At 34.7% G+C, this 24,085-nt stretch overlaps 4 protein-coding genes across 10 annotated transcripts; 3 read left to right on the top strand and 1 right to left on the bottom strand.

Moving 5' to 3' along the window:
* Positions 1-128: 128 nt before the first annotated feature.
* LOC102618623 (CMP-sialic acid transporter 3) lies at positions 129-7,805 on the bottom strand. Of its 4 annotated transcripts, XM_006478787.4 has the most exons (17): positions 7,555-7,804; positions 7,192-7,259; positions 6,803-7,012; positions 6,412-6,528; positions 5,915-5,971; positions 4,584-4,661; positions 4,051-4,095; positions 3,366-3,425; positions 3,152-3,274; positions 2,957-3,034; positions 2,254-2,323; positions 1,683-1,790; positions 1,343-1,476; positions 1,165-1,244; positions 865-910; positions 705-766; positions 129-585 (listed from the first exon to the last, which is right to left on the bottom strand). In XM_006478787.4, exons 3-16 carry the CDS (start codon positions 6,968-6,970, stop codon positions 716-718), a joined length of 1,215 nt encoding a protein of 404 aa, XP_006478850.2. In that variant the 5' UTR covers positions 6,971-7,012; positions 7,192-7,259; positions 7,555-7,804; the 3' UTR covers positions 129-585; positions 705-715. The 4 variants fall into 4 exon arrangements, with proteins under 4 accessions (XP_006478850.2, XP_052293979.1, XP_006478849.2 ...); XM_052438019.1 differs by lacking the exon at positions 7,192-7,259 and having other exon boundaries at positions 129-456; XM_006478786.4 differs by lacking the exon at positions 7,192-7,259 and having other exon boundaries at positions 7,555-7,803.
* A 1,225-nt stretch (positions 7,806-9,030) lies between these two features.
* LOC102618335 (hypothetical protein) lies at positions 9,031-11,540 on the top strand. Its single transcript, XM_006478785.4, has 2 exons — positions 9,031-9,185; positions 9,394-11,540. The coding sequence occupies exon 2, from the start codon at positions 9,412-9,414 to the stop codon at positions 11,266-11,268; it is 1,857 nt and encodes a 618-aa protein (XP_006478848.2). The 5' UTR covers positions 9,031-9,185; positions 9,394-9,411; the 3' UTR covers positions 11,269-11,540.
* Positions 11,541-13,353: 1,813 nt separating this feature from the next.
* On the top strand, positions 13,354-14,748 carry LOC102618048 (uncharacterized). The gene is made up of 2 exons (XM_006478784.4): positions 13,354-13,971; positions 14,225-14,748. The coding sequence occupies exons 1-2, from the start codon at positions 13,367-13,369 to the stop codon at positions 14,487-14,489; spliced, it is 870 nt and encodes a 289-aa protein (XP_006478847.2). The 5' UTR covers positions 13,354-13,366; the 3' UTR covers positions 14,490-14,748.
* Positions 14,749-18,390: 3,642 nt separating this feature from the next.
* LOC102607061 (disease resistance-like protein DSC1) lies at positions 18,391-24,056 on the top strand. 4 transcript variants are annotated; one of them, XR_003065245.2, is made up of 7 exons: positions 18,391-18,962; positions 19,086-19,664; positions 19,837-20,917; positions 21,449-21,760; positions 21,876-22,340; positions 22,419-23,013; positions 23,130-24,055. XR_003065245.2 is itself a non-coding variant. In XM_052437301.1 (7 exons), exons 1-7 carry the CDS (start codon positions 18,466-18,468, stop codon positions 22,926-22,928), a joined length of 3,324 nt encoding a protein of 1,107 aa, XP_052293261.1. In that variant the 5' UTR covers positions 18,391-18,465; the 3' UTR covers positions 22,929-24,056. The 4 variants fall into 4 exon arrangements, 3 of the variants coding, with proteins under 3 accessions (XP_052293261.1, XP_024954015.2, XP_024954014.2); XM_052437301.1 differs by having other exon boundaries at positions 22,419-22,471; positions 22,592-24,056; XM_025098247.2 differs by having other exon boundaries at positions 21,879-22,340; positions 22,419-24,056.
* Positions 24,057-24,085: the final 29 nt, after the last annotated feature.

Here is a 24,085-nt window from a genome sequence, read left to right as displayed (position 1 = left end):
GTGCCAAAAATTCCATCAAATAACGATCTCATGTTTGAGTTACTGAAAATTGAACTTGCCACTTTTAATATACCATGAGATGTTCTTAATATAATACTCATACATACACAAAAATAATGTATTAAATATTGGTCGAAAAGAGCAAAGAATTATTATCATTATTATTTTTTCATTTTTCATATAGCAGTCTTGTATGACAAACAAAATTCTATATCCGTACAAAAAAAATATATATAAAGATGATTATTGGGAATAAAAAGATAAAAAAATCTATTCCCGGTCTAAGATAAAGAATACAAAGACATTTACTAACACAAATAGGTATGGTATGTGTTAGGGGAAGGCAGAATTTCAGATAAGTGGGGGCACCAATCCTTTGATTTTCTATTCTCCATCTAAACCTTCTGCCGATGAGCTCTTTTGCATCTGATCCCCGGAAGATGTAAGAAAAGAGATCTTGAAAATGCATAAAAAGAATATATATTTCTATCAATTATTATTCCACAGTGACTTCTCACAATTGAATGATCTCCTATGCCATCCACCAATATCTATGGAAAAAAAGAATACTTCTGAACAAATTTCCTGCCATCAAAATTTGAAATAATTGACTCTCACTTGGGCATATGTGCAAGCATAGAGATGATTATCCATGAAATTCAACAGAAAGATACAGTCAACATAAGAATGAAGACATGACATACTTTTAAGAAGTTTATGTAGGAAGAAGTGGCTGTCTCTCATCGGATCCTATGCGGTGAGCAGCCTGCACAGAGGGCAAATCAAGAAGGAAGCATGATATGAGTCTTACAACAAAGAAAACCTCTTTACAGAAAATGTAAAAACCCACTGACAAATCTGAACCTCTTCATTAGCTCCAGCTGCTATGTCTATAAATGATTCTTTTGACCTGAAAAGTAAATAATAAATTTGCAATTAAAATGGCAGGAATAAATTGACGGGAATTATCTTTTCAAAAATTTCCAGTATCTTATCATAAAAGTTTCTTTAAAGAATAAAATAAGTCAAAAAGTCTGCTGCTAAAACCACAAAATCAGATAGCTTTTTGGCATATTCTGGTTACAGCACATCAGCACCAAGAAAAGCTTTTAATTTACAACAGAGGCATACCATCAGATCACCAAAGTCAAGAGGGGCAAATACCTGTGGTTCTCCTGAACATCTCTCAGTTCGTGCATCCCGTTTTGTTGTTCATCTTTTGCTTTTGAAAGGGATGAAAAGAACTAAGAAAAAGACAAGGTTATATTCAGAGAAAGAATTTTTTATTTATTTATTTATTAATACTAAATGATTCACCAATGAGATTTACTTGTTAATTTACCTGGTGCATAGAGATGAAGACGATAGAAATTCCTAACAGAAAATTCATAGTCAAGGTATGACCAAACAGGACAGCAGATGCTATTCCTGTAAAGATTGTCGCTACTGTCGAAGAGTACTTCTTCAAGATTGCATCTGGATGCATCAAACAACAGCACATATAAATCCACGAAGGAAATAGAAAAATGAAGTGCCATGGTTTACAAGAGCAACAAATATGTATGATAGAATATTACGCTGCCTCTTATCAACTGTAAATTGTTCCAGGCACACAGCTTTATATTTGAACTAAATGCTTGATGCAAAACAGCTGACATAAATAATTGATCAACAAATGTTACCTGCATATTTGAGGAAGAAACAGGACAAAATTCCTTGTGCTGCATTATTAAATATTAAAAGCATGGTGGCTTTTGAATGTCCTTGTAGGATATCAAGGTTATCAGGACCTGAAATATTCAAAACTAAAATTTAAGTTCCCCAACACACAATTTGATTAATAAGTCCCATGATATGAATGCATCAACATTATCAGCTATTTGTGCATCAAGCGTCTCCAACATGTTTTGCGTCGTGATATTATAGGAGTCACTATCAAAGTGAAAATTCACAACATTTTACACATCATAAAATAGTGCAAGGCCAAATTTCTATCCATTTCTGATTTTCTCCATAATAGCTGCCATTTTCATCAATGGCCTCCTTTATACTAACAGTTTTGCAGAGAATACATACAGAAGCACATTAAAGCAATCTACCGTAGGACATTGAAAAGAAACCAAATTGCCAAGAACATGGATACTATCATTAATACAAAATTAGCTGTATTCTCAAACAACACTTCATATGGTAAGTGGGAAGCTCTTGCATTAATGCTTATAGGAATTAGGATCAAATGACAGAGGTCCATACCTTTGAAAATGGCAGTCACTAATATTCCCAGGAAGTTGAATATCGCACCATAACCATATAAAAATAAGTTCTGCAAGCCAAAGAAAGAATTAGAGGGAAGTTGGTAAACTATTTAAATATTACAACTTATATTTTATCCAGACCATTGAAAAAAAAAGTAAAATGAGGAAAGTTTCAAAAATATGTGCAGGTTGCTGCTTTTGCAATTTGTAGCAGAATGGCAACAACACGGTGACCTTGTTATTAAGCCATGTAGTGTCAGTTGTCGCAAGTTGATCCATATGAAAAATATTGGTAACTGCAATTAAAAAAGTATCCCCATTGTGTGCAGTATCCTTGCAAGCAACGTGCTTCGTTAACCTCAACATCCGATAAAAAGAGAGGGCTTAAACACTCACAAACTAACTGAGGTAGAGAGAAAAGTCTTATCTCAAGATTAATCTTTTAAGGTTACAGCACAGGGCACAACATCGACTCAAGGATGGTTAAATAAATATAGTGTCCACAAGGTAACTTTTCCAAGAGAAACGTTCCAGGTTAATAACCTGTGAATTACCCCTTTGATTTGTAGGTACTACAAGTACAGAGGCTAAGGTAATTATTATATTCATTGTAAACAAAACGGGTTATAACAGAACAGAATTCTTAAATCATTCCCCTGGCTTTGCATAAAATAGAATTGCACTTGGTCAAACTATATAACCTGAAGGTAGATGCTTGTGTCATACTGGCTCTTAAGAGCATATTCATTGAAGACAGAAGCCATAGATGGAACAGTTATCTGCACAATTAATTTCCAAGTAAGACTCCTGCTTTGAAGAACATGTCCTAAAGCTAACAAATGTTATGTAAATCAAGACTGCTCCAACAAACTGCTTTCTTAGCAGGAGTCACTCACAAAGATCAAAGTGTAGATGTAAGCACCCATGGCAACAGGAAGGCCCATAGCAGTAGAACCTTCAGGCAGAGAACGCAGCTGATTCACACTAATTCCTATAAGTAGTAATGCAAGAGCTTCCCACTGGAGCAAAAACCATTAATCAATTTCAATAATCTGCCATAAAGACTAAAAGAAGAACATGGCCAGGGGAAGTCCAATTACAACAGCTAACCTGAATGATGGAAAATCGACGTCTCATTATAATCTTTAACAAAACTGCAATTACCAACACCTGCAATTTCACAGTGTCTACAAGTTTAACAATACAAGCCAACATTCTTCTACCAAACTAATCCCCCTTTACGTAGGAGAAAATACAGCATCCATACAAGTGGTGATGTTATGAATGTGGGAAAGAGAGAGAATCTAGACAGCATAAATTTAAAAAATAAATAAATAAGAGCACGCAAGTGGTTGGCAGAACAAGAAACATCAGTAGACATCGATAAGATAGAATCTCTATATCTTAAAGCTAATTTCAGCCGCATAAAACTTTATACAAAATGACAATAAGGATAGTTTATGAATTTCATCTTCTAAGATTAAAGAGATCTTGAAACACAATTTTATTCAGTAAGAATTAAAATTAGAACTTTCTGTCAAAAGGGTAAATCACAAATGTCAATCCAGGATTTTTCTGCCAAAAACTATTTAAAAAAAATTACCACTTGCATCATGAACTACTGAACAACAATAGACTACTAAATCCAACAAAAGGTCATCGTGACTGTACAACAATAACTAAATTCCAAGACTGTAGTTAACATACTTAAGTGCCAAATAAGAATCCTTAAGAGTCAAGCAAATAATAGATGGCAGGTAATATTGCTAAAATCACATAATGAATAACAAAAAACCTTCAGATTGCTCAGCATCTTCACAGTTGCAGGATTGAAATATAACTGCAAAAATCAGCAATTGCCATCAATTATGAATAGCAGAGATGGATTTCAAAATGCTTAAAAACGCTAAGGCATTACCTTATCTGCCAGCTCAAATGCTAGCCTATGTAGCTAAGCAGTTGTTATAAAACCATAAGATGATGTGTATTAAATGTCTCAAAACATTATCGCTAAGTCATTAAGGACATATTATAACATAAAATCAAAAGAAGACAAAGCATTGTAATTCACTAGTTCTGTCAGTATCAAATTTGTTGAAACAAATTGGTGTATCAACTTAAATTCCCCCCCCCCCCCCCCCCCCCCACCCCAACCCTCCACCAAAAAAAAAGGAAAAAAGAAAAAGAAAAGAAAAGAAAGATATGATACAATTAATAAAATATATACAAGAAATTTTACATCAAAATTAAGTCACTTCGCATAAGAGCCACAGATAATGAAGACTAAAACAAAGAAGCTATCCAATAGTCTTACTAAAAGGATTATACCTGCATGATGAATTTTAAATAATTATTGATAGCATATAAAAAAGCTGGAACAGCGAGAAGAACATTGTTGCGAGCTGCCTGCAAAGAAACAGACAGAAGACTGCCATGGTTATTTTATAATTTAAACCAGCTCTTCCAAGAAATTAAGATCTTACAGCCTACATAAGGCAGAAATATTCAAAATCTTACATTCAAAGGAAGACATATATGTGCAGCAATATAATAGAACTTATATCAGCTTCTTCAGAGGATTATTGTTGAACTTGAAATGGCAGGCCAATCAACCAAAATTTAACAGTAATTAAAAATAATTGTACATCGGTAATATCACAATAACCCTAAAAATGATCAGCATTTAACTTCAGAAAACCAGATCAGATGAGAGTCACTAACATGTAGTTCCGTTTGCTTGAAGGCTAGAAGATTCTAAGGTCAAAGGAAACTACCTGAACATGCCAAAACTAGTGTAAACCATAAACTTTATTTATGAGAGCACAGGTTTAAGAGCCCTAAAGATTATGCAAGCAAGATTTTGGAGGTCACCAAATCCATCATTTGGTATCCACATGAAACACCCAATGCTGTCCATTAGCTTTGCAGCATTGGACAGAGGCCAGTAGAGTAGCATGGAGATAAAATTTAAACTGCCTCTTTCTAGAAATCGTGCCAAATCTTCATCTGGCTGATTTAGATCTAATACTCAAACAAATGTTTCTAAAACTCAGCAAACATATATATTGCCGAAAAGCCCAAACTTTAATAACTTAGAAGCTATGGATCACAGAAAATAACATTTTACTTTGGCCTTATATTCAGCAACGTTCAATACTAGTTTTGCAAATGTCCATTAATTTATTTTCATTTCAGCTTTAAAGAAATTGGGTCCTTCATAGTAGACTGAAGAAAAAGGACGGGAGAAGAAAAAGCAGATTGTATATCTGTCACGTGAAAAAGTAGTATTTTCTCGAAAGATAACCAACATCAGAGGAAATGCCACGAATCACACCCATGAGGCTGGCAGAAGGCACTTTTCAGTCAAAACAGTTGCAAATCCTGATCTACTTGATCAATAACCAGGCTAGCATCATTATAGCATCCAAATATGGTACAAATGATCTATATCAAACAACCAAATAAGAAGAAATAGTCCAGGAAAAAGCGGAAGAACATTATCTAAACGAGTTGATGTATCTTACAACTTATAGCAAGCTAAACTAAGAAATCAGTCACTTTATTGAAAAAAAAAATCAACAACCAGTTACCCTAACTACTTCATCCAACTAATTCTAAATCTGAATAACAAATTGATAATATCAGTTAGAATATGGCACCTGGATAAATGTGGATATTGAGAGAAGGGGTTTTTCTCCAACCTTCTGGTGCCTAGCCTGAAACATTAACCAAAACCTTAATAAGAAATCAGGATGCTGATGCAGAATAAAATAAGATAAAGACATAAACTGAGAAAGAGTTCCCAATAAAACAAGTCAATTTAAGAATTTCCATTAACGCAAGTCAATGAAGAATTTGAATAAGCTATCAAAGACAAAATCCCTCATCTCTCCCTCTCTGACACCTATGCCCTTCTATGATCTCTCTCCTATTCCTACACTCGAAGTTCATAATAAATTCCTCCAGTAACTGAAACCCAGATTTAAGAATACAAAAATCCAATCACAACCACAAGCTAGAACGAAATCAGGTTCCTTGAAAAATTCCTTTGATTTTGCCACTATAGCTCCAATGACGTGTCAAGAGAAAATTATGAAAAAAATAAAGGGAAACAATCACATTATTGTACTATAAGAGTAAAGAGAAAGATATATACCTGGAAGAAAAGCATAACTATCGCGAATAGAACCTTTGTCATTTCTGTCAAAAAGTTCACACTAATGGGGCTAAACTTGAAACGCCCATCCACCTTGGACATATAAACCAAAATAGGCTGCCAAAAAGATATTACAAGTTAAACATGTTTATAATCAAGAAATGGGAAATGCCCATAAAAATTATAGGATGAGCACGATGAGTTGAGAGATCCTCCGCTAAGTTTGCAGAATTTCATTTTAAGCCATCTTTTTTCCAAAACATAGGATTTTAGAAGAGACATTAAAAAATAGTACAAAAACAGCATGTGACCCCATAATTCTTTTACTGAATGCTCTAAAGCTGAGTACCTGATGAAAAAGATTATTAAATTAGAAACGAGAATCAATTACCTGTAAACCAACTAGCATACAATCACCAACAACCAAGAAGACATTGAGAACACGTTGCTTTGATGATACCCTGGTCTTGTGTCGATCATAAGCCCTTGATATAGATTTGGTAGTAGGGGAAACTAATTTTGAATGGCACACGCTGCATTCTATCATCCCGTTTTTCATCAAAATTGACCCTAAAAGAATCTGTTACCCAAAAATTCAGATCTGCACAACCAAAGAGAATTAAAAGTAATTTAGCAACTCTAACATCAAAATTCAAAATCATACTCCCAACAGCAATAACTCAGACAATTAACTATGCTTGTCACACTAACCACATATTAGAAATCCAAAATTTCTACTATAAATTTAGATGATGAAATGAGCAAAAATCAAAATCTCACCAACAAAGAAGCAAAAGAGGTTTAATTTTTTGTACAGCTTCAATTCCAGAAAAGCTAAAATCTCTTTCCTACATTTTCTCAACAACCAAACAGAGCATAAGATGTCATGTTTATAGATCCTATATTCAGATAAGATAATTGAATTTATAGTAGATAGACGCATGCTTCAAATTGAAAAAACAAAACAACTAAACCAATCAGATCGTGCCATCAGACAACAAAAAATTCAAAATTTTGTAAAAACTGACAAATAACAAACTAAATCAATGATCTGAAAATCGATAATTGTATCCAAGCAAAAGAATGACCACAGCAGCACAGAGATCAGATCTCGCCGCTTCAAAATCATCACACTTATCTCACCTCTAAAATTAAACGGACAATCCAAGCATTCCTCAGATCTTTGAGCTCTCGAGAGAATTTAAGTTCTCAGAATTTTATTAGCATTAGTTAAAGAAGAAGAAGAGATGCGCAGAATATGCAGAGAGAGAACTTAACGAGAATTTGATTATTTATTAATCACTCTCTCTCTCTCTCTCTCTCTCTCTCTCTCTCTCTCTCTCTCTCTCGCTTTGAATTCACAACAACATTGTGAGAGCGCGTTTTGTTTTCGGTGATTAACACTGACTCCTTACATTATTAGTTTTCTCCATATAAAGACATAGTTCTTCCATTTCTACCAAATATGCCCCTAAAGTAATTTCTCTTTAAATCTGTCTCCACGAAATGGCCCATCTGGTGCTGTTGACCTGCGTCAACTTGGCTGACAGCGAAATTTTAAGTTTTATTTTGGTTATAAAGTTTGTTTTATTGTTTTTGTGTGTTCAAGTTCAACCATGTATTTTTTCTAGATCCGAAACTTGCAAATGTTAAATTACGAAAAAACTTTGGTTGCGGGGAATCAACTTATCTAAAAAAATTACAGAATATTTTAATTCATGCAAAAATATTTAGATCATATCAACTAATTTACTTTATTATTTTAGACGAAAATAGTTTTAAAAAAAAGTGTCTTTGATAGAGCTCGAATTTGTTGTATTTGATTAGAAATTTGCATTTTATGTTTGGAAAAATAATAATAATACAATATAATAGCATGTATTTTTTATGACATGCTGCGAAAGAGTATTTAAATTAATTTCATAAGGTAATTGACCTATTCGATGGAATTAGGACAAATTAATATCTTATTTGAGAAAAAGTAATCAAATTAGGGATATAAATGATATTACTCCTTTTTTATTTTATGTAATTTTAGTTTTATTTAAAAATAAAAATTCCACATCAGAAAACAGAAGGGCTATCGCTAACTGAAGTATAGCGACGGACCAATCATGTTTCACATTTGCGTGTGGTGTCGTTATGTCAAAGTGAATGGAATGTGAGTTGCAGTGATGTGAGCGAGCAGCCAGCGGGTGCTCATTTGTTATTAATTTTGGGTCTGCTTGCGGGTCGGCGGTACCTTTCGCTTAAATTTGTTGCACTTTCAAAGCAAGCTTTTGAAATAATTATTAGGTCACAATTTTTTTTCCTTTTTTGTAATTTAATTGATTTCGATTTCTCTTGTTAGTCAACAACGCCATGCTTAGGTTGTTGTTATGATGGGTTGGCCTAATAGCAAGTTTTTAAAAAATTAATTACTGTGCAATTACTATTTAATTTTATTTTTTAAACTTTTGGATAATATAAATTTACAATATGTATATTTCGACCTCAAATAAGTCAAAAATTAATTTTCAAAAGTCTAACAAAATCTCCTAAATTAAAATCTCGTAAATGGGGGTAGGGCCAGGACCCAGCCAGGAAAGCTTACATCAAGCCCATAATTTACCCACTAAATTTTTTACCCGGATTTGTACCGACACAACCCGCACCCTTCCGGATCCTGCCCAAACAACAGGACAGCACCAGATTATTCTAACAACAAATCGAGTGGAAAGGGGGGAGAGAGAGAGAGCGGTTGATTGATTTCATCGCCTAATCAATATCTTCAGGTAACTGAACAAATCCTGTTTATTCTCTATATATATGTTGCATTGATTACAATTCAATTCTCTTATGTTTTCTTTGTTGTTTTATTTGTTGTCTTATATATGTTGCATTTAATTTTAAGGTTTTATTTAAACCCTGAATGAATCAAATTCAAGTGTAATGCTTTTTTTTAACTGTTCCGTTTATAATTCGTTCTCTATTTTAACACAGGTTATTGATGTTGATGTAATGGCACCTGGGTTAGTTTCTAGTCTTCAAAATTTATGGCCATTTTCGTTTTTCAAGTATGATGATTTGAGAGCATCTAAGGAATTAGTTAACCGACTTTCAATACCTGAGCATACAAAAGAGTTTGTGTTTGCGATTCGAGAACCCAAATCGCAATCTGTGATATATATACTTTGTGCCCAGAATTTGTCCGAGAGATCAGCTATAGACACTGAGTGTCTTATCAGGGAGGTAAGGCCAGATGCTGTTGTGGCTCAAGTGGGTGTTTTGAGTGAGGTACAGTGCGAAGAGAGTGAATTAGGAGATAACGGTAATGACCCTCTTCCGACTTCTTCATTTGGGGTGCTTAAACGATGCTTTGTTGATAAGGTTAATAAGGAGACATATGAGAACGTGGCTGGAAATTTGGTTTTGAGAGAGATTTTTGGGATTGGTTTTCATGGCCATTTATTTGCTGCCAAGAGAGTGGCCAAGGAGGTTGGTTCGTCCTTTATGGTGGTTGAATCACGTATAGTTAGAAACTCAGTTTCTGATAATCCATCAGGAGAAGTTGATGTCATGAACAAGGTTCAAGGTTTAGTTAGTAGTTTGGTTCCACAGAAAGTGGGTTCTGTTGTATCATCAAGGTCAAGGAGTTTTTGCATCACTAATGACGTTGAGTCACAAATGGTGAAATTGTTATCTTCAAATCTTGATTTATTAGGATCGAGGTTTAGTGGGTCAAAGGAAGTTCAGCCCAGAAGCAGTTATCATGTCCCTTCGTTTGCCCAATCCGTTTATCCGTTACTTGTGGATCTGCATGATGTATTCATAGATCTCCCATCAATAACTAGGGCTCTAGCTTTTGCACAAAAAATGTTTTATGATGTGAACAGAGGCAAAGCTGTGGATACTCAGGTTATTTCTGAAGTTTGCACTTTTCGGATTGCAGTTGAGGGTCTGAGAATTGCTCTTAACAATGCTGGCCGCCTACCAATCAACAAATTGAGGGATTCCAACTTATCTAATATTGATTTCTCGGAGCTTCCACTAGAGGACAAATCAAGTGCACTCCTTGCGCAGGCTCTTCAGAACCAAGCTAAAAAGTTCAAGACTGTGGTAGCTGTAGTGGATGCTAGTTGCCTAGCTGGGCTTAGGAAACATTGGAACACTCCTCTTCCTCATGAGGTCGAGGATTTGGTTGGACAGCTAGTGACAAGTTGTGGAGATGATGATGAAAATTCTAACCTGAATAGAAAGTGGTTGTTATCTAGTAAGCCTGTTGTGGCTGTGGGTGCTGGAGCATCAGCTGTTGTAGGAGCTTCGTCGCTCTCTAAAGTTCTTCCTGCATCAACCTTCATGAAGGTTGTATCATTCAAAGCTCCTGCTTCACTTAAGCTTATTATGACCCAAACCCAGAAGGCAGTGGCTATAGCTCTTGGCAAAACTAAGGTGGTAGCCCCAGGACTGGTGACTTCTGGATCCAATACATCACCTATCTTGAAGGCAGCTGCATCTGCTGAGAAAATCAGGACAGTGACCCACAGTGTTATAGCCTCCATGGAGAAAACAAGTTTCTCAGCAATGAGAACAGCATTCTATGAAATAATGAGGAAAAGACGGGTAAAACCAATTGGTGTCCTACCATGGGCAACATTTGGGTGTAGTGTTGCAACTTGCTCGGGGTTGCTTATGTATGGTGATGGGATAGAATGTGTTGCTGAATCTCTTCCAGCAGCTCCTTCAATCGCCAGTTTGGGACGTGGGATTCAAAGTTTACATCTGGCATCTCGGGCAGTGACGCAGACAAACGGCACTAGGATCCAAAAATCTATCGAAACTCTGATGCACAATTTGAAGAGAGTGAAGGTTCAATAGAGTAAGAACTCTATTTATAGCATTTTTTTATACTACCCAATATGATTGGAGGTAAAATAGATTTCTTATGTACATATAGAATGCACAACAAGGTTACTGTATCATCATTGGTGTTTGTATTTGGCTAGAGCAATCGACAAAAATACCTAAAATGAACAATACCAAAAGACCAGAATGATGCTCTATATATACATACATGTAAAATATTGCCATTGTGTGACTCGCCACCCAAGCTACACTTCTACAAAAGGGGCAAAAATAATTTTCACTTATTGGGTATTTAGATTGGAACATTTTTTTTTTTTTTTGTCCCAAATTTTTAATTCAATACATATTTAGGCTATACACAATACCATAATTTTGTGTGAAGATTGTGAACATTCTCCCAGTCTTTTGTCATATCTGGAATAAAAGAATGGGAAAACAATCAAATATTACATGCACATTACAGCCTTGATTGTGACATATGTGATTAGACCCCAACTCATGAGAGTTGAGAAGGAACTTAATTATATTGATTTCTATTCATTAGTATTTCGATGCTCATTTTAGGTGTGTTCATAATACAATCCAATCGGCTCAATTTATTTAATCCGTAGAAATTTGATCCGTAAAAATTTGATTTGTGGATTGGTGAATTAGATTGGATTGAATTAAAAATTTAAAAATCCGCAATAAGTGGATTGGATATGAATTTATTTTTGCAAATCCGTAAAAATCTGTGAATCTGTAAAAAAAATAAAAAAAATTAAACTTGTAAATATGACATTAATACTTATTAGTAAATGAATAAATTTAAATATAGTAACATTGACACCATATTTTATCCTATAATAATAAAAAATAAAAAATAATTAAATAAACAAATATCGTTTCCTAAGCAGTTAATATTCATGTAATTATCTAAACAAATGAGATTTTTTTCTTTTTGGTGTATTATATTTTGAAACATTGAATTTATTTTCTAGCTTCATTTAAACAATTCATTTATTTAAATCTTATTTAATTTTGAATTTAATGGGTAGTAAAATCATTTTTATATTAATTTTTTATTTAGTTAGTTGGTGGATATGACAAAATTAAAAATTTTTAACCCGCAAACCAATCCGCAAAATGATAGATTGGATATGGATTTAGTCAAATTTGCATTTGATTCGTAGGCGTATAGATTGGATTGGATTAAAAATTTATAATTTGCAAAATTGTGGATCGGATATAGATTAATGTTTAATCCGCGAAATCAGATTTGTGAACACCCCTAGCTCATTTTCTAAGTTCTCAAGGATGAAAAAACAAAAGTGTACACAACATGCTTCTCAATTTTTTTTTATTTTATTTGGATGCTGATTATGGTGAACTAACGGTAGAACTTTTAACTCATTCGAGCGTTGTTCATTAGCTTTGTAATATACATAACATTGTAATTGTAATATGACGTACGGATGGTTATGCAACCTTGCATTGAAATCATATGGCTTTGAGAATTAAGAGGTAAGTAGTTTATTTACACTGAGATTATATTTGTTACAATAAAATAAAAATAAAAATAAGTTTTGAGAGGTACTTAGATTAAGGTCTTATTTGGTATTGGGTTATTGTAGGGAAAAGAAATTGTAACTCTCAAATAAAAATTAATAAAATATAGTAAATATAATTTTTAAATAATAATTTTAATAAAAATAATAAAAATTTTATAAAATTTTCATCCTAAAAGTACTTAATTAAATCGAATTAGCTTTCAAGGTACATAAGCATTATTTTGCTGAGTCATTTCATTCCCTCCACTTTCCACGCTTGGCAAGGCTGGACCCAGTAAGTATGGCCATCAGAATGGCGCGGCTGGTGGGCGGGCCATAATGGGCCAGCCTACTTGGCCTTAATCCCAATGAAAAGAAATTCTAATTTGTGTTAACATGCACATGGAAACTATAACAAATGCACATTATTTGTGTGACGGCAATGGACACTGGTATGGACATTCCTGATCATTTATTGTTGACAAAATTCAAAGTTGAAAAAGCTCCCTTTATTTGGTATTCATGCGGCATATTCAGATTTTTTGGGGCCATTTGTAATTAGATAAAAATTAGATAGCTTGATGATATTTAACAATCTTATTTTTCAATTTCACAAAAAGCGAAAAATGGAGAAAACGCAGAGCACTTTGGCTTCTTCTTCTTCGGCTTCTTTTGGGACCGCCATGCCTTCCACTTCAAAACCATCTGCAACACCAATCACTCTCTCTCGTGAAAACCCTAAACCCAACCCTAACCCTAACTCTAATTCAATCATACAGTCCCAGGAGGACTTACCACTCTCACGCGCCACTCACCTCACGCGCCCGGAGCTTCTCCGCCGCCGTTCCCACTGCCTGAAGCAGCTGTCCAAATGCTACAAAGACCACTACTGGGCTTTAATGGAAGAGCTCAAATCCCAGTACAGACGCTACTACTGGGAGTTCGGCATCAGCCCATTTCAACATCAGCAACCACAAAAACAATTTCAAGAAAATAATGATAATAATTTAATTTTTGAAGGCAGTGGAGAGAATGTTAGTAATAAGAATAAGAATATTAACAACCCTAGGTGCTTGTTTGTTGGGTGTAAGCTGAAGGCCATGGCTTTGACCAGTTTTTGTCATCTTCATATCCTTTCTGATTCCAAGCAGAAGCTTTACAAGCCTTGCGATTATGTGATCAAAAGGTATTCTTTTTATCTTTTTATTTCCTTTTTTCCTCCTTAAGTTTAATTATCAATATAATATTTATTTGCTTTGTTTTGCTGGGTTTGAATGGATTTGTATGATATTTATATGTTGCAACAAATGCATACAAAATCAAGCTTTCTTTGATATTATTATGTGCTTTTTGGATGTTTGAGCTTTCATGGTTTCAATTTGCAAGCTTTGTACTTGTAGCTCAATTGATAATTTTTCTTCTTGTTTGTACATATACAGCGCTGTGCAAGGTCCCATAACATGTGGAAAGCCGATAATTAAATCCACTTCGCCTGCTCTCTGCTCGGTCCACTTCCAAAAGGCTCAGAAACATGTTAATAGGGCTTTGAAGAAAGCAGGGCTAAATGTTTCCTCTTCAAGTAAGCTTGCTCCCAAGTTCCATGTGATAGTGGCAGAGTACATTCATCAGATTCAAGCCAAAAGAAGAAATGCTCTAAACAAAGCTAGAAGCAAAGTTGTGGTTCAGGAAGAAAGTGCTAGATGAGCCTCTCATTTGGTGATTATATGACTCATGCTGTAAGACTGCTGGTGTAAACTGATCCGAACATTAATGGTGAGTTGGATGAGTTCCTGTATATAGGTTTTTGGTTTGTCTTTCCGTTTTTAACGTTTTTCCATAACGTCGGCATTGGTGATGTCCTTTTGGTCTCAAGATATTTAACGTCCGCCAAAGAAAAAAAATGTAGATGTTGAAATACTGTATGCAGATTTAGTCATAAAATCTACAAGAGCTTTAATGAAAATGCTCGATACGCTCTCAATTCCCATCAAAGCACCATGCCTGCTTTGTTTATTGTACGTGTTTGTCCACAACTGGGAAAAGAAAGTGTTTTGATTATCTGCCTTAATTGATTATCCTTAATAATTGTGATTAAATGGATGAAAATACTTATTATGGGAAAAACAGGAGTATTAAAAATAATAATAAATTAAAACAAAGACACTAGTTTAAACGGTTACTGGATTCGCTAGTCATGAATGAACTTAGGTTGAAATCTGGAGTATTTCGCATCACATTTCTTATTTTTCTTAATAAACTAGACATCACAAAGAAAGAACCTATGGGGGTGCTTCCCTATGAAGGGCAAGGCACACTTGCATCAGTAAAACTTTTTCTCAAAGTAATGATTTCATACGGTACGCACCTCACTTTAGTACCATAGGCTAGTATTTGGAATATCTTTGACCGCACCGCCTTTATTGTTACTTGAATACTGAAATTCAGGAACAATTTTAGATGTTATCACTTTGCATTTTAGAATTGGTCAGACGGTTATATTGCTGGGAGTGTATTGAGAATTGAGAACTGCAGCTGTGGATTTTTTAAGGCCTAGAAACTCCTATGATTTATTGCACTTTCAATATTAGCATTTTTAATGGTTTAATTTGTTATATGATGATCAAGTTCTGACATTACACGTTGTTCTTCTAATTATTATTATTATTATTTTTTTAACTACAAATGTGCCAAACAGTGGAGTGCAAATCTTGACCATTAACTGCAAGTAGCTCATCGAAATTTAAGATAACCACACGTTGATTACAACAAAAAATAAGAGGTAGAGAATTTTCATAAAGCTTTTAGGATTTTAAGCTTGCGAATTCAGTATGAAAAGCTAGTCAGACAATTTGATTCTAGCTAGATCTCTTGAGGTCCAACAGCTAAAGCAGATGAGAGTTTGGACTTTTTTGGTGAATGGGTACATCTTTTATGCTAAATTCTTGATTGGCTGGTTATAAATAGTCATCAGGAGGAGTAACAAGTACTTACCCTCGATTTAGACCAAGGTGTTATGGGTGATTTCCAAACCACTTCGCAGATATAAATCTATTCTTCTTTATCTTACATAATTCTCATTTTTTTTTTCAAAAGAACCAGAAGTTGAGGGTGATCATCAATTATCTCAAAATTGAACTTGTTTCTCTCTTTCTGTTTTTATCTGGTACACTCAAGCAAGTTCCCTTGTGGTTGGGAGTTCCTTAGTGTCACTTGTCTTTAGTTGTATCACCTCCTTTTGTTTTGTTTGGGTTCATTGTAATGTTCTTGTCATTGTTAGTTTTGCTTTACCTGGTGATCTTGTATCCCTATTATTGATCCAATGAATTGCCGTTTGTATATAATCACGAATAATCATGATTTTAGATTAATTGGTCAAGTTTATAGTAGCTTTTCTTTTCTCTTCATTGGTTTTCATATTTGCTTCAAAAGTTATGTGTATATCTTCAAATATTTAGACTCAGCAATTATGGATTCAGGTCATTTTTTTTTTTTACTCTGCCAAGAGTTGTATGATGGAATATTGATTGTGGGCACTTAGTAAATCCCTACAGCAGAATCCAGTGGGCACTCTGTTTACATTCTAACCCCTTTATAACTATTGATAAACCAGTTACCTCTGTTTCCTTTTTCTACATTGACAGCCATCTCATAAGAAAAAGGTATTGGATTAAAAGGATCAAGATCACCAGATGTAAAAGAAATCAGCGGGGGGTAAAGTCTGATTTTTTATCACAAAATAAACAGACTCTACATTAAGACTAAGGAGTCGTGTTTGAACAACAGCATTAACATTTCGTTAAAGAGAGATCAAATCAGTGTTGGCATCTAATTAAGAGCAAAGCTGCAGACTGTTTCAATCAGATCATGATACGTGTTTCATGTTAAATTCTTTTGTTGCGTTTATTTTTCGTGTTCTTGAAGAAATTAATCATTGGATCGAGACCCCGTAGCTCTTGTTCATCATCTGCCAGAGAAGTTGGCGCAAAAGTTGAAAACCTTTTTCCTCACAAGCCTAAATAGTGTGAAGAATATGCAAATTTTGTTGCTACTCTGGAACGTAAAAATATTGGAATGGCTTTCATCATTTATCTGCTTCACTTAATAAGGACCCGTGCGTGTTACTGCTTTCATTTCTTTTGATTCCATCACATTTTTGTGTTTTCTTGTCCTAGCTTTGGACAAGGATCCTTTCCTTAGTTTTTTTTTTTCCCCTCTCTCTTTTTATTGCTCTTTTATTTGAAGAATGGTTAAGACTAAATTTTGTATTAATTTTTTTCACTTTAATTTCTATCGAACCAATTATTTTTACTAGATCATGAAAGTAAGAAAATGCAAGTAACTAAAAAAACAAGGAGAAAAACTCAAATCTCCGAACTTTATGCGTGTGCTCGATTGGACTTGGGCGCTTATTGTGGAACAATTCTTTTTTTCTTTTTTTTTTTTAAAGTAAAATAGAGTTTATAGAGGAGAAAATCAAATTGATTTCTTTTTTAAACTCTAATTGTCTCTTTAAAGATTGACTTGAGCGATGGAGTAGAATTAGAGATAACGCTACCGGTGGACATATCAGCGTAGGACTGGCTGGGGGACGGGCCCAGATGACTTTTCCCCAACTAGCTTTCGAAAATTTTTTTATGGTTGTTAAAATTATGACTTTTCCCCAACTAGAGACAACGCTCTGCCTACGAAAGGCTACGAGGCTCGCGTGGGAGTTGTGTGAAGAGCGATGACGCTCATCTTATCAAATTCTCTCTTTAATTATGTATTGTTGAAGTTGATTTTTTTATTAATTAAAACATAAGTAAGATTTGAAAATTTCTTTACCGAAACAGATTTATCTTTCAACTATGTGTTATTATTTGAATTTGTAGTATCAAGTACAAAATGAGATATTAAAAGGATAAATCTTGACAGTAATCCACTGTTATTTTCCTGTCATTTGTATCAGCCAGCGGACTATATCAACGTCATGTCAATAATCTAACTATATAATTAATAATTATTCCAAGTTTATGTCATGGGTCCAACTATAGTACTACAGTGGTACCATACCACAGCTGAATCCAGCCATTAGATTTAAAAATCACTATAGACTGGATCCAGCTGTGATATAGTACCACTATGATACCATAATTTTACCCTTATGTCGTCTATGAAAATTGGACTCCATACTCATCTCCTCCAACCACCCCCATAAAAAAAAGTAGTAAGTTACAAGTATCTAATTGATATTATTATATTTACTTCAAAACAATTTTGATTATAGTTGAAGAACGAGAAAACGTGTTTGGCAACTGAGAAAATATGAACTAGATCTGAGTGTTTTCTAGAAACAGAATTTCATTAATCACATTCTTAATGATATGTACAAAGCTGTTGTTATTTATACTAAGCTGAAGCTCAGCACAAATAATTGTTATTTGCTATTACTTATTAACTAATCCTTTCAACTAACTATAACAGCTTATAGCTAATTAACACATGCATAACTGATTACATAGCCACCAGGCTCCAGCTGGCATGCCATGTCATCAACTCGTAACTGCATATGGTTGTTGCTGTGATCCTCTGCTTTGCTGATAATCTTGCAAATGTGAGCTTCCTTAACAATTATTACATCTTGTATCCAAGAAAAGAATCTCTGTTTCGTTTTCTAAAATCATAAAATTTTCCTTGGTCCATGGCTTCATCTTCTTCTTTATCTTCTAGCTTTACTGCTAAAAGCAAGTATGATGTCTTCCTCAGTTTCCTAGGCAAGGATACTGGTATTGGCATTAGGGACCATCTAGCCGCAGCTTTGCGTCGTAAACAAATAGAATTGTTCATTGATGATGAACAAGAACCTCAGAAAGGAGATGAGATTTCGCCTGCCGTTTCGAAGGCAATCGAAACATCAGCTGTTTCCATAATTATCTTCTCAGAAAACTATGCTTATTCAACATGGTGCCTCGATGAACTTGTCAGGATTCTTGATTGCAAGAAACGGAATGGCCAAACCGTGGTGCCGGTTTTCTACAAAGTATCTCCGCCTGCTGTGCGAAAACAGAGGTTGAGTTTCGGAGAAGCTTTTGTTCACCATGAAAGCAACTTTTCGGATAAGGTCCAGGTTCAGAAATGGAGGGATTCATTGACCCAAGCTTCAAATATATCTGGATTTTATGCTTCCAGGTCATTCAGGTAACTCTTTAGCTCTTCCTTTTGTTTTTATCTATGGAAGAAAGAACATTAGTGCTTTGTCCCGTAGCTTGTTCTGTTTCGACTCATCATCGTTGTATTTATATCTTGAGCAACACTTGCTAGGAATGATGCGGAACTTGTGGAAAAGATTGCTGAAGATATTTCTAAGAAATTGAAAGACATGGCAGACCCCCCTAATTTTCCTTCGTCCATGGCTTCATCTTCTTGTTTATCTTCTAGCTTTACTGCTAAATGCAAGTATGATGTGTTCCTCAGTTTTGGAGGGGAGGAAACTCGTACTGGCATTGGGAGCCATCTAGCTGCAGCTTTACGTCGTAAACAAATAGAATTGTTCATTGATGATGAAAAGGAAGCTAATAAAGGGGATGAGATTTCGCCTGCTGTTTCGGATGCAATCGAAACATCATTAATTTTGATAGTTATCTTCTCAAAAGACTATGCTTCTTCCAAATGGTGCCTCGATGAGCTTGTCAAGATTCTTGATTGCTTGATAAAGAATACTGGCCAAATTGTGGTACCAGTTTTCTACCGAATAGATTCATCTGACGTGCACAAACAGAAGGGCAGTTTTAGAAAAGCTTTTGTCCACCATGAAAGGAACTTCCCAGATAAGGTTCAGAAATGGAGAGAGGCACTGACCAAGGCATCAAGTATTTCTGAATTTTTTGTCGTGGATCCCAGGTAACACTTAACTGAACACAGCGAAATTAAAAAATAAAATTCTTTTTTTTTTAAATCAATAATCATTTACGGTCTTAGTTAGAAAATGTAAAGGACATCGATGCTTTATAGCCTAGCTTGGTCTGTTTTGACCCATCATCATTGTATTTATATCTTGAACAACACTTGCTAGGAATGAGGCGGGAGATGTGGAAAAGATTGCTCAAGATATTTCCAAGAAAGTGGAAGAAATGTCAGATTCACCTGATTTAAGTGGCTTCGTTGGATTAAATTTGCAAATCGAGAAAATTAAATCACTTCTATGTCTCGAATTGGGTGATGTTCGAATTGTAGGAATTTGGGGCATGGGTGGAATCGGTAAAACAACCATTGCTAGTGTTATTTTCCACCAAATTTCTGGGGATTTTCAAGGCAAGTGCTTCATGAAAAACGTCGGAGAAGAATCAAGCAAAATGGGAGTAATACATGTTCGAGATGAGGTTATTTCTCAAGTAATGGGAGAAAATATCAAAATAGGAACTCCCACTATAACCCCAAATATCAAGAAAAGGCTCCAACAGAGGAAAGTGCTGATCGTTCTTGATGATGTCGATGATAACTCTAAAAGTTTTGCTGTATGTTTAGATCTATTTAGCCCTGGAAGTAGAATCATTATAACTACTAGAGATAAACGGCTACTTTATAAACGTGGAGTACAAAGCGTATGTGAGGTTAAGGGGTTGAAACACAATTCTGCACTTGAGCTCTTTTGTAGAAAAGCCTTTAGACAAAACAATCGCTCTCCTGATCTCCTGGAGCTCTCAGAGGAGGTAGCGCATTATGCCAATGGCAATCCATTAGCTCTTCAAGTTTTGGGTTCTTCTCTTTATCAAAAGAGCAAAGAACAGTGGAAAGATAAATTGCATAAGTTGAAATTGATTACTGATCCCAATATTTATAAGGTGTTGAAAATCAGTTATGATGGACTAAATTGGGAAGAGAAGGAAATATTTCTTGATGTCGCATGTTTCTTCAAAGGAGAAGATGTAGACTTTGTGACAAGGGTACAAGATGATCCTACATCAATGCGAAATGGACTGAACATTCTTGTTGAGAAGTCACTCATTACAATTTCTGACAACCGGCTGCAAATGCATGATATGTTGCAAGAAATAGGTAAGACAATTATTCGTCAAGAATCTTTCAAAGAACCAGGCAAACGTAGCAAATTATGGGATCACAAGGATGTCTATCAAGTGCTAAAGAAAAATAAGGTAAGAATCTATTTATTTGACATTTTGTACGTGATGCTATATGCAGCATTATTATTATTTTTAATTACTAAAATATATTTACTGGTTAGTAGATGACTAGATGTTACCATAGGGACAAAACTTTTATTTTTTTTTTTTCACACCCATTCACTATAATATCATTTCATTTAAAACTTTAGCAAATGAACATTTTGGCTTCTATATACACTATTAAATGAGGGCATCATTGCAATCGCCAAATGTTAGATTAATTAATGATGGAATTTGTTTAACTGTTATCTTCTCAACTTTTAACTTTTAGAGAAAATTAAAATGAAAAAGACTGTAATGGAGAAGAGCAGAGGATGATCACTAGAATAACCGCACACTTTTTTTTTTAATATATAGATGTTGTATTAATTAAAAAAAATGCACGTTGTATATATTCAATTATATAGGAAACACTTAATCTATTTTTCAAAAAAATTTTTCCCATAGATTTTATGCTTGCTCATTCTTTTTTTAATTTTTTTTTTATTTTTCTTTTTGAAGGGGACTGATGCAATTGAGGGCATATTCTTTGATTTGTCCAAAATAAACTACCTTCATCTAAGTCCTCACGCATTTGCAAATATGTCAAGTCTCACATTGCTTAAGTTCTATATGCCAGAGTGTAATGGTGTTCCAGTTATGAGCTCTAAATTACATCTTGACCAAGATCTTGAATATCTTTCCAAGAAATTGAGATATCTCCATTGGCATGAATATCCTTTGAAAACACTGCCATTTTCTTTCAAACCCAAGTGCCTAATTGAGCTCAACTTGCCTTACAGTAAAGTTGAACAAATCTGGATAGGAGAAAAGGTACAATATACAAATACATAACTATACATTTTTCTTTCTTTAAAGTTATATAGCTAATTGTGGAATCCCAAAATTATACTAATTCGTTCTAGTGACTGTTTCTCTTTTGTTACAGAAGGCTTTCAAGTTAAAATTTATCAACCTCTATAATACACGATATCTCACAAAGTTGCCAGAATTTTCAGAAATCCCAAATCTTGAGAGAATAAATCTAAGTGGAAGTAACTTGGAGAGGTTACCTGCAACCATCAAGCAATTTTCACAGCTGAGATATCTCTACTTGAGAAATTGCAATATGCTTCAGTCATTACCAGAGCTTCCATTGTTTCTAAGTCATTTAGATGCAAGTAATTGCAAGCGGCTCGAATCTTTGCCAGAGATTTCACCATGTCTAGAAGAACTAGATATATCCATACTCGAAAAGTTATCCAAAACTACATTTCCTATGAAGCATGATTGCTCTTTAATGCAGTTTGAATTTCAGAATTGCTCGGAACTAAATGAAGACAAGATTTTGGCAGATTCAGAGCTAAGAATTCAGCGTATGGCAATTGCATCATTGAGACTATTTTATGAAAAGGTATTCATTTCTCTCTTTCTTTCTCTATCTCCTCTCTCCCTTTTCGATACATCTGAAATCTTGATTTTCATTTTACAGGAACAACTCTATTGTCCCAGCATACTGTTACCTGGGAGCGAAATTCCTAAGTGGTTCACATGTCAAGATATTGGACCTTTAATAGCTCTTCACCTGCCAGAGCATTGTTTAATCAACTTAATTGGGGTTGCACTTTGTGCTGTTATTGATTTTAAGCATCTTCCTCCTAATAGTTGGGATTCTTTCTACATCAGCTGTGGAATCCACATTAAAATGAATAAACACGAAGATTTTTCTTTCAGTTGCTCTTTAGCTAGTATTCGCGACGCCATTGATTCAGATCATGTCATACTTGGATTTAGTCCCTTGAGGATAGGTGGGTTTCCTGTCGGTGGTGGTAATCACAACACAACTGTCGTGGTTGATTTCTTCCCTGCTAAGGTGAAATGTTGTGGGGTGAGTCCAGTATATGCAGATCCCAACAAGACCGAACCCAAAACTTTTACTCTAAAATTTGCTGCCGAAATTGGGAAATTGGATGATAAGGCAAGAAAAATTGAAAGCAAGTAAGGCAATCACAACTGAAACATCTACAGGATTTGATATGCCTGATGAAATCGACTTGATTCAAATGTGAATTTCCAGAATTCCTTCTGTAAGTCAATGCTCTAATTCATTTTAATTTCATTATTTTCTTGTGCTTTTGTCTTAATCTAATTTTTTAACACTGACTGTAAATATTGTGATTCGGATTTGTATCTTTTTTTGTAGTTTTTTTCATTTCGAGTCTTATAACACATTTGAAATTTGGATCTAGTCACAGAAGGAGTAATGGGGAAGTTCAGCTTTCTGTGAATTTAGTTAATACCTGCAATTTATTTCATGGAGATTAAGTTTAATGTTGTTTGGAAATGAAGATTCCCCTTCTGTGCTTTAAGGAATCACTCTGATATCTTCTATTTTATCTTGTTTTCTCCTCACCATTTCCGGCTTATTACATTATATGGATAATTATTGGAATCAATGATTTTATGTCCAAATTTAATATTTAATTCATCGCTAGGATATTTCATTTATTCTGGTTACAATTTTTTTGTCTTTGGCACTACGTAGAGTTTAGTCTTAATGTACACGTGTAGAGCTGTATGTCGATCATATCGAAGAGAGGAGCTTCTCAACTCACATTTACACTTCCAGGTCATATCGTATGAGCGTCAGAGATCAGGCTATTATTTTTTTTTCTTTTCCCTCATTGCTTGATTATTTTAAATCAATGAAGGTGTTCTGTGTTGTCGTTGCCGGTGGCTTCACAGCATTTGTCATTGGGTTTATACACAATGAGAGCTCATGGTGTCACAGAAGAGCTTCAGAAGCAATCTATTGAAAGCTTTTTCTTCGTGTGCGAAAATGCTTGAATCAAGCTGTCATTTTGGCAGCTCAGCAAATTACTGCTTTTTACCTGTGTATAAGCTTGTTACAAAAGACGAAGGGGAAAGGGAGAAGGGGGGTGGTGTGGGGGGAGGCAGTAATTCCCCCCCGCCAACAAAAAAAGAAAAAACACTCTTCTTTGTAATGTTTGGATCTCTTTGATTCAATGAATCCTAAGAATCGTAAAGTTATGTTCATTAGAATAAAAGATAAAAAAAGTTGTGATGAATTGAGATATTCAAGCTCTATCAGAACAAATGCGATTAGAAATTCAAACCTTTTATCCCACATTTATAGCT

The sequence above is a fragment of the Citrus sinensis genome, chromosome 3 (assembly GCF_022201045.2).
Source record: "Citrus sinensis cultivar Valencia sweet orange chromosome 3, DVS_A1.0, whole genome shotgun sequence".
NCBI classification, from domain to species: domain Eukaryota; kingdom Viridiplantae; phylum Streptophyta; class Magnoliopsida; order Sapindales; family Rutaceae; genus Citrus; species Citrus sinensis.
Note: the sequence above shows the minus strand (reverse complement) of the source record. Positions and strands in the feature narration are given on the sequence as shown.

Coding starts and splice junctions, on each gene's coding strand:
- LOC102618623 (XM_006478787.4), bottom strand. CDS start 6,970: ATGAAAAACGGGATGATAGAATGCAGCGTGTGCCATTCAAAATTAGTT. Junction 2,324..2,956: donor ACACAAGCATCTACCTTCAG/GTTATATAGTTT, acceptor TTTGGCTTGCAG/AACTTATTTTTATATGGTTA. Junction 1,245..1,342: donor TCTTCATCTCTATGCACCAG/GTAAATTAACAA, acceptor TCTTTTTCTTAG/TTCTTTTCATCCCTTTCAAA.
- LOC102618335 (XM_006478785.4), top strand. CDS start 9,412: ATGGCACCTGGGTTAGTTTCTAGTCTTCAAAATTTATGGCCATTTTCG.
- LOC102618048 (XM_006478784.4), top strand. CDS start 13,367: ATGATATTTAACAATCTTATTTTTCAATTTCACAAAAAGCGAAAAATG. Junction 13,972..14,224: donor TGCGATTATGTGATCAAAAG/GTATTCTTTTTA, acceptor GTACATATACAG/CGCTGTGCAAGGTCCCATAA.
- LOC102607061 (XM_025098246.2), top strand. CDS start 18,466: ATGGCTTCATCTTCTTCTTTATCTTCTAGCTTTACTGCTAAAAGCAAG. Junction 19,665..19,836: donor TTTTTTGTCGTGGATCCCAG/GTAACACTTAAC, acceptor AACACTTGCTAG/GAATGAGGCGGGAGATGTGG. Junction 20,918..21,448: donor AAGTGCTAAAGAAAAATAAG/GTAAGAATCTAT, acceptor TTCTTTTTGAAG/GGGACTGATGCAATTGAGGG.